Raw genomic sequence first — 9,109 nt, 5'->3', positions numbered from 1 at the left:
TTTCCGATACCTTTATCGTTGTACAAAACATTAATATGTATCCCGCAGTAATTATCGGATACCCGTCTATGGGCAATCAAAACATTACTGTTGGATTTCTGTTTCATGGCAGGGCAAGAAAGAACACAGAATTCGTTGTTTCATATATTATGTAAACTTAACTGTATGGCAGCTTAACAGAAACTAAATATACATCGTAGATTTCAGTAAAAGGTAAACAGTAATAATTACAGTACTCAACAGTTTTTATAATAAATACATTGTTACGCATAAATACAGTATGTAGTTATACAACTAATTACACCAAAGTGTAGTTAGCAATCTCACACCTCCCCCAAAGATGGCAGGTGCAATACAAGGATACCTGGCATCTTAAGGCTCTTATTTATTATATGATTTCGAGTCCCATCTTATTTCTAAACGCTCTGGTGCCCGTGTCTGACGTCCACTACGTCGTACTGGTAAGGCAACTGATAACTGAGTATCAGGCTTAGGTGATGTTGCAGGTGATCCACGATCTCCATATCCTGAAGCTTCGCCACCCAACACCGAGATAGGCGGAGAAATAATGTTTTTTGGGAAAAAAAGGTGATGAGGTCGTAGGAACCTCCGATTTCTCCAATAGATGCGCCCACTCCCAGTCTTCACGAGGTAATCCCTCCTCGTGCCAATTCTGACCACAACTCCTGGTTTACCCCATTGTGTCTTAGGGTCCTCCAGATCCACGTATATATCAAGGTTCAGCTTAGAGAGTGGTCTAGCAGTGGCATCATACCGTTCCTTTGCCTGCTGCCAAAGGTACTTAGCCTTTATGTCACATTCGTCAGCTGTACGTTGCCATTCCTTTGCAAATGAACGATGATGAGCCGTAATCCTGGAACGCAAAGGATGTCCAAACAAGATTTGCGCTGGAGATCTACCGTCCGCCCGTGGAGTATTCCTGAGCTCAAGAAGCCCTCGTGCGAACTCATCCTCATCCAGCTTACCATTTCCTGTGGTCGTCAAAATCAACTTCTCGATGATCTTCACGGTAGCTTCGGCATGAGCATTTGCTTTTGGATTATAGGGCGATGTCACGCGGTGTTCCACCGCCCATCGAGCAAGGAAACGCCGCAATGTTGATGAAGCGAACTGCGGTCCTCCATCCGTTTTCAGTACTACAGACACACCTGTGTCTGAAAATATTGGCCTCAACAAACTAACTAGTTGAGCTGCAGAAGTTGATCCATTGCATGAAGATACATACGGCCAACCAGACAGGCGATCAACGTACACAAGAAATGTCTTGCCAGAGATATGAAAATAATCAGCAGACACGGACTCAAATACTCGACTTGGCAATTCTTCCTGCATCAAAGGCTCATTCTGCTGACCTGGTAACAGCTCTCGGCAACGAGAACAAGACTTCACTGTATTCTCAACGTCCCTGTCAATCCCTGGCCAGTATACAGTCTGGCGTGCTTGACGCTTGGTGCGGTTCACTCCTTGGTGAGCATCATGTAGACACTGCAAAGTTTTGCTACACAGGCTGCGAGGTATTAGAAGTCTAGGCCAATAAACTATCAAACCATCATCCATGGCCAGCATGTCCCGAATTCCCCAGTATGCTCGCAACTCTTCTGGTAAGCTATGCTTATGATCTGGAAATCCTTTCATTATTACATCTCTTAATGACAGATATTCACCATCATGTGCAGAAGCATCACGAATCTTATCAAGCGTCTGGTCCCATAGAGGTGCTAACCTTATGCCCTCCTCACAAGTAGCTAATAAAGACGATACAACAGCAGCATGGAATGGATCTGCATCATCCAGCACATCATTGTCATCAACAAGGTTCTGAACTGGTGAATGAGAGAGTGCATCCGGCATGCTGTGACATTTCCCACTTTGCCACCGTGCAGCAAAAGTAAATCGGCAGAGTTTCATTCTCATACGCTGCAGTCGAGGATATTCTATTTCTCCAAGAAGTTTTGAATTGAGAATACGAACAAGTGGTCGATGGTCTACTACCAGGTCAAAATAAGGCAAACCAGCCAAGTAAACACTGCATTTCCTCACTGCCTAAAGTACAGCAGCCATCTCAACCTCAATTACGGCATACCTAGTTTCCACATCTGTTAAAAACCTGGATCCACACTGGATGAGCTTCCAAGCCTCTCCATGTTGTTGCAGCAAAACAAACCCCATACCATGTAACTTGGATGCGTCAGTTTGTATCATAGTAGGTAAAGATGCATCAAAATGAGCTAAAACAGGAGGAGCTATGAGTGCTTCTTTAGTTTTCTCGAAAGCCACATCATGCTGCAGGTCCCTGAGTGGCTGTGCAGCAGCTGCAATCGCAGAAGAAAAGCTCCCAAGCTGATTGGTTAAACCCATGAATGACCTAAGATCAGTGATATTTTGTGGCTTTGCAAATTCAGCTATAGCTCTCGCCTTCCGAGAATCCACACTATAACCTTCATGATTTATACTGTAACCACAAAATTCAACGGGATTTAAGGTCATTCCAAATTTGTCACATATTTGCACAAGTGTGATCACATGGGCTAAGTGGTCACGGTAACTAGAATCATACACCAAAATATCATCAACAATTTTGACAGTACGTGGAATATCTCCCAAAGCTTGATCTTCTCGACGATTGTACTCATCTCCAGATGATATAAGCCCCATTACAGCTCGTTTGAATTTGTAACGTCCCCAAGGTGTGATGAAGCAAGTAAGATCCTGATCTTCTTCAGCAATTTTGATTTGGAAGTACCCCATCTTCGCATCCAAAGTAGTGAACCACCTGGCTCCAGCATCCATTGACGATATAGCATCATGAGGGGATCGAACTGGATATGTAGGTCTGCGCACATAGCGGTTAAGTCTTGTAAGGTCCACACACAACCGCACACCACCCATCTTCTTTGCGATAGGGACCATCGGATGACACCATTCGGTGGGGTAATCAACCTCACCAATTATATCCTTAGCAAGCAAGTCATCTAGCTGAGCTTTAATATCCGATCTCCAACAATACGGAATGGTGCGTGGTGCGGTCACTGCAAAAGGATGTGCATCTGCGGACAGCTGAATCCTCATAGGACCTCCCTGCATTTCCCTTAGAGTAGCTGAAGCATCAAATGCATGAGGATAAGCAGAAATGATGGAAGCTGCATGTTCTGCACGCTCTGCTTCTGTAGGGTCTCTGCTGTGTGGCCATCTTGGCAATGCCACTGGTGCAGACACCAAACTGCTGGTACTTGCAGACTGCACAACATCCTGTGTGTTAGAAGTCACTTGTGGCTCCAAAACCTTCCTGGTTCTCGATGCTATATGTGGTTGCGACACTGAACATGTAACATGCTGTATTTGCGCTGGAAAGTTTTCTGGTAATATTCCCAGTGCTACACAATCAAACCAGCTCAGAAGTGCACCTTTCACTTCCTTGACGACTGACACAACTGTTGTCGTATTACGATTCCCCAAAGTTAAAAAAGCCTCAAAAGTACCCATGTTAGTGAGAGGTTGACGATCTGCTGCGATGAGACCACCCATAATGATCGGCTACAGTGAACTCTCATGAATTCCAAGAGATTTAGCGTTCTCAAGTCCTATCACTGTTGTCTCCGCTCCAGAGTCAGGTGTCCACATAACTGAACTTGATCCTTTGGGGTGAGTGGTACTGATGCAAATCTGAGGGGTTGGACGTGATGATGCACAGTTGCTGTAAACATCTCCAATGACACGATATAGATTCTGCTTTGAAGGCTTGAACGTGCTTTTATTATTTGTTTTCTTCTTCTGAGGAGACAGTGGCTGTCCCTTTGACCTGCACACCACTGCGAAGTGACCTTTCTTACCACATTGTTTGCAGTCCCTGTTTAGAGCCTTGCATGCCATTTTATCACGATGGCACTCACCTCGCACCTAAAGCACTGCTGCTTTAAATGGGCTGCCTTCTGACCTTGCTTGTATTGGGACACTCTTAAAACATTATACTTTTCACTGCCCCGAATAACAGCATGACTGGCATTTGCATTTTCCGATGCTCTGCAAATATCAATAGTCCTCTGCAAAGTGAGCATCTTTTCTTCTAACATACGTTTCAAAGCCTCTTCATCTCTGGTTCCAACGACGATCCTGTCTCGTAGTCTGCTGTCCATGCAGGTTTCACAAAAATCACAGAAAGAAGCAATCTCTTTAATGCCGCACAAAAAATCATCGAAGGTCTTGTGCAACTCCTGGACTCTTGTATGAAAGTCGCGTCGGTCCACGATGACATTCCTTTGGTTGCGCAAGTGCAACTCCATGGCATCCAATATAGTCCTCAAGTCTGCTCCATCATCCAGTGAGAGACCATATCTCAGAGTGCGGGTCCAATCATCGTCTAGCACGGAAATCAATGCTGACCGCTGCTCAGCAAGAGAGAGAGATGACATTCTTGTCAACACTGCATGCCCCTCATACTTGTGACGCCACGAACCAAACTCTTTAAGAGATACAGAAGACGACAAGTGTGGTGCAGGAACTGCTCTTGCCTGAGACTGATTCCTATGATGTCCTGAGGTACCAGCAAAACCCTCTAGAATCGCGGTTAAACGTTCTTCCCTTTTCGTTGCCGCTTCTTGGGTATGATGAGCCATCTCTGCTTGCCTTGCCACAAGTGCTGCCAGTTGTTCGATTTGCTTCTCCATCATGTACGGGTACTAAAGATTTAACACTGTACTTCTTGAACGACAGTAGACAGCATAAACAAAACCAATCACTGCGCCTGTTGGATTTTCTGTTCATGGAGGGCAAGAAAGAACACTGAATTCGTTGTTTCATATATTATGTAAACTTAACTGTATGGCAGCTTAACAGAAACTAAATATACATCGTAGATTTCAGTAAAAGGTAAACAGTAATAATTACAGTACTCAACAGTTTGAGTAAAAGGTACAATTATAATAAATACATTGTTACGCATAAATACAGTATGTAGTTATACAACTAATTACACCAAAGTGTAGTTAGCAATCTCACAATTACATTAGCCCCTGCAAAACACGGCGTGTATATCAAAGGAAAATTCTATAAGTCTTCTAATACCCTAAAATCAGTTTTAGATAATAAGGAGACAAAAAGAGTAGTAACATATATCGAAGAACCAATCACTTGTCTCATGAACCAAGAAATAATCCACGCAACCCAACAGAATTCTCGCTCACCCGTAATATCAGCTTGCACGCAAACTCTCGAGCCAAACGTAACTTCGAACATATTAGTGCGCATAAAGAAAACCTTGCCGGGATCTGAAATGTTAATCCTTTCCGACACTCTGAAAACACACGGATTATCCGTCACACAAGCCATTTATACAGTTGGCTCACAACAACAATGTAACAATGTGGTAGGAGTAACTCATGTTCAGTACAAGGTCGGTAAGCGCACGTTTTCCGATACCTTTATCGTTGTACAAAACATTAATATGTATCCCGCAGTAATTATCGGATACCCGTCTATGGGCAATCAAAACAATACATTAGCCCCTACAAAACACGGCGTGTATATCAAAGGAAAATTCTATAAGTCTTCTAATACCCTAAAATCAGTTTTAGATAATAAGGAGACAAAAAGAGTAGTAACATATATCGAAGAACCAATCACTTGTCTCATGAACCAAGAAATATTCCACGTGACCTAACAGAATTCTCGCTCACCCGTAATATCAGCTTGCACGCAAACTCTCGAGCCGAACGTAACTTCGAACATATTAGTGCGTGTAAAGAAAACCTTGCTGGGATCTGAAATGTTAATCCTTTCCGACACTCTGAAAACACACGGATTATCCGTCACACAAGCCATTTATACAGTTGGCTCGCAACAACAATGTAACCTCGAAGTCTGTAATCATTTGAATACCACTTTAGTAATCCACAAAAATCAACATATCTTGGATGTGGAAGTTTATAAACATCGCATTTTTACCGTAGCTGAGATCAATCACGCTCAATCAGTTGCGGATGAAGCTTTTTTGCAATCTATAAAAAATAAAATCAATAAGGACATTCAAGAGGAAGAAATTCAGCAGAAATTTTTGAATCTTTTAACTGAATATCATGATGTTTTTTCCACTACGGATGGAACCTTAGGAAAAACGGATGTAATCGAGCATCAAATAAGGCTAAAGGACAAACAGAAAGTAATCTATGTACCTTCGTACAGACTTCCTATGAAATTCCAAAATGAGATAACTGAGGAAGTAGGTAAAATGCTAAAAGAAGGAGTCATTAGGAAATCAAACAGCCCTTATAATTTTCCGTTAATAATAGTACCGAAAAAAGATCGAACTTGGCGGATATGCGTCGATTTTCGTCGCTTCAATGAGGAAACGATCCCTGACTGATTCCCAGTGCCATGTACTGACGATATTCTATCTTTACTAGGTCAAAACAAATATTTCACCAGTTTGGACTTACTAAAAGGTTTCCATCAGATTCCGTTGGAAGAAGAGAGTATCCCATACACTGCCTTCAGCACAGCCAGGGGACATTATGAATTTTTGCGTATGCCTTTTGGTTTACATTGTACTCCCATAACTTTTACTAGAATGATAAACATTGTGTTTGGAGACTTGCTAGGAGATATCCTACATGCCTATATGGACGATCTAGTAATTTTTTCTAATACCTAAGAAAAACATTTACGTAAATTAGAGTTAGTGCTACAAAGACTAAGGCAGCATAAACTAAGGGTAGAGATAAGTAAGTGTGAATTTTTTAAAACAGAACTAGTCTATTTAGGTTTCACGGTGTCTAGTCAAGGTCTTAAAGTAGTCCATGATAAGGTATCAGCCATCCGTAACTTTCCGATACCTACTAACGTCAAGGGAATACAGCAATTTCTAGGGTGTAGCGGGTACTACAGGAGGTTCATTAGGAACATCTCCATCATAGCCGCTCCCCTAACCGATCTTATAAAGAAGGGCGTAGATTTCATATGGTCTGAAAAACATCAACAGGCGTTTGATACATTGAAAGATGAACTGTGTAGTTCCCCTATCTTGAAATTTCCTGACTTCGGTAAGGAATTCTTTATTGCAACAGACGCCTCAGACCTAGGAGTAGGTGGTGTACTGCTTCAACAATATGATAAACAGTTTTTCCCTATAGCTTTTTATTCACGTAAACTGAGACCTTCCGAAAGTAAATATGCAGTAATAGACAAGGAAGGGCTCGCTATTGTTAATTCACTAGTGCATTTTAAGTTCATAATATACGGTTATCCCGTCAAGGTTCTCACTGATCATAAGCCCCTAACCGACTTCTTTAAAGGCTTTAGTCACAGCCCTAAGCGAACTCGGTGGCATATGATCATCCAAGACTTTGGCGCGAGGATCGGGTATTTACCTGGGAAAGCAAATATCATTGCTGACGCATTATCACGCAACCCCTCGTCATCTTGTACAGAGCCATTAGCTGAATTAATAGATATCTCAACCTCCACGCCCATTGTTAAAACTATATCTGAACAGAACAAAGAAAAGATCAGCAAATAGAAAAAATCATAAATGCGTTAAACGGAAATCCGAAGGAAAAGGAATATATAAAGTATAAGCAGCAGAATTATATAATCAAAGATAATATCCTGTGTAGATCCGTGATGAGGAAAACCTGCAACACACCACAGTTGAATAACAACCAGGTGGTGGTACCTATTTTACTCATAACCACTGTCTTTAAAATGTTGCATGAAAAATCCACTGCATGGACACCGCCCGGGTTTTTCCATCATGTCAGAAAGCCAAATCAATTATTGCATTGGCACCGATGCTTAGAGATATAAAAAAGCACATAGCTAATTGTCGCACTTGTCAAGAATATAAAGGGCACACGAAGACACCTGTCAGCCTAGGGGCTTATCCCATGCCAAATCATCCCTTTGAAAGAGTACACTTAGATTTATTAACAGGGTTTTACGAGTCAGACAGAGGAAATAAGCACCTCCTAGTAATCATAGACGCCTTGACTCGATATACAGAACTGATAGCACTTAAAACAAAAACCGCAGTCGAGTGCGCTAGGAAGTTTTACGAGTGCTACATTTGTAAACATGGAATTCCACACACAATCATATCAGACTCGGGCGGGGAGTTCAATAATCATTTCCTTAACTCCTTGTGTGAATTCCTTTGCATAAAGAAAATCAATACCATGATCTATCACCCAGAGTCTAATGGGCTAGTGGAAAGGGCAAATCGTAAGGTTTTAAACATTTTAAGGGTCACCTTAGGGGGGACAGACCCCAACTGGGACATTGCCATACCTGCGGTACTAAGCACACTTAATCACTCATATCATGTGTCTAATAAAATGACACCGCACGAGGCACTGTACGGTATCCCAGCTAGAACACCTTTCCATGTATTAACGCCTACAACCAATTTATCAAATCCTCTAAAGGATGTTATGGATGCAAGCATAAGTCGATATAATATACTTCGTAAGAATCTAGAAGAAGCACAAATTATAATGAAAAGAAATCATGATAAGATAGCTAAGCCAACTAGAACATATGCCGTGGGCGATAAGGTATACATACAAGTATACGTACGTAAAGGTCTAAATTACAAACTGACACCTAAGTTTGAAGGCCCGTTTAGCATTTTAGAAACATTAACAGCCAATAGATTTAGGGTTCAAAACGTATCCCAACACACTGATATGAGAATCGTTCCATTGGCACATATCAGAAACTAAAGAAGGGTAGATGGAGTGAGGGAAAAATGGTTGTATTTATGAAACTTGCATAATAATTTATATATATATATATATATATATATATATATATATATATATATATATAAATCTATCATATTTGTATGTAAACATATTCTTTAACATGAGTTATTACATATATTTTACTCATTACAGGTTTTCAAATGAATCTGTTATTGTTAGGAGTGATATTGTTCGTTCAGACATCTTTGCCGCGTGGAAAGAGCGCTAAAACGAAATAGAATTTAATCATGCACTATTATCGAAAAAACCGAAGACATTTTTATTACATCGAGTAACATAGTCATAGAAGTGGATATGCAGGCGATCTTTTTGCCTGAAGATAACTTCCTTAACCT

General features: G+C 41.3%; 1 protein-coding gene across 1 annotated transcript; it reads right to left on the bottom strand.

Annotated features, from left to right (window-relative positions):
- Nucleotides 1-381: 381 nt before the first annotated feature.
- Nucleotides 382-1,872, bottom strand: LOC135214674 (uncharacterized protein K02A2.6-like). The gene has a single exon (XM_064249010.1). It carries the CDS (start codon nucleotides 1,870-1,872, stop codon nucleotides 382-384), a length of 1,491 nt encoding a protein of 496 aa, XP_064105080.1.
- Nucleotides 1,873-9,109: the final 7,237 nt, after the last annotated feature.

This window comes from Macrobrachium nipponense, chromosome 46, assembly GCF_015104395.2.
Source record: "Macrobrachium nipponense isolate FS-2020 chromosome 46, ASM1510439v2, whole genome shotgun sequence".
NCBI lineage: Eukaryota > Metazoa > Arthropoda > Malacostraca > Decapoda > Palaemonidae > Macrobrachium > Macrobrachium nipponense.
Note: the sequence above shows the minus strand (reverse complement) of the source record. Positions and strands in the feature narration are given on the sequence as shown.

Coding starts and splice junctions, on each gene's coding strand:
- LOC135214674 (XM_064249010.1), bottom strand. CDS start 1,872: ATGCCGGATGCACTCTCTCATTCACCAGTTCAGAACCTTGTTGATGAC.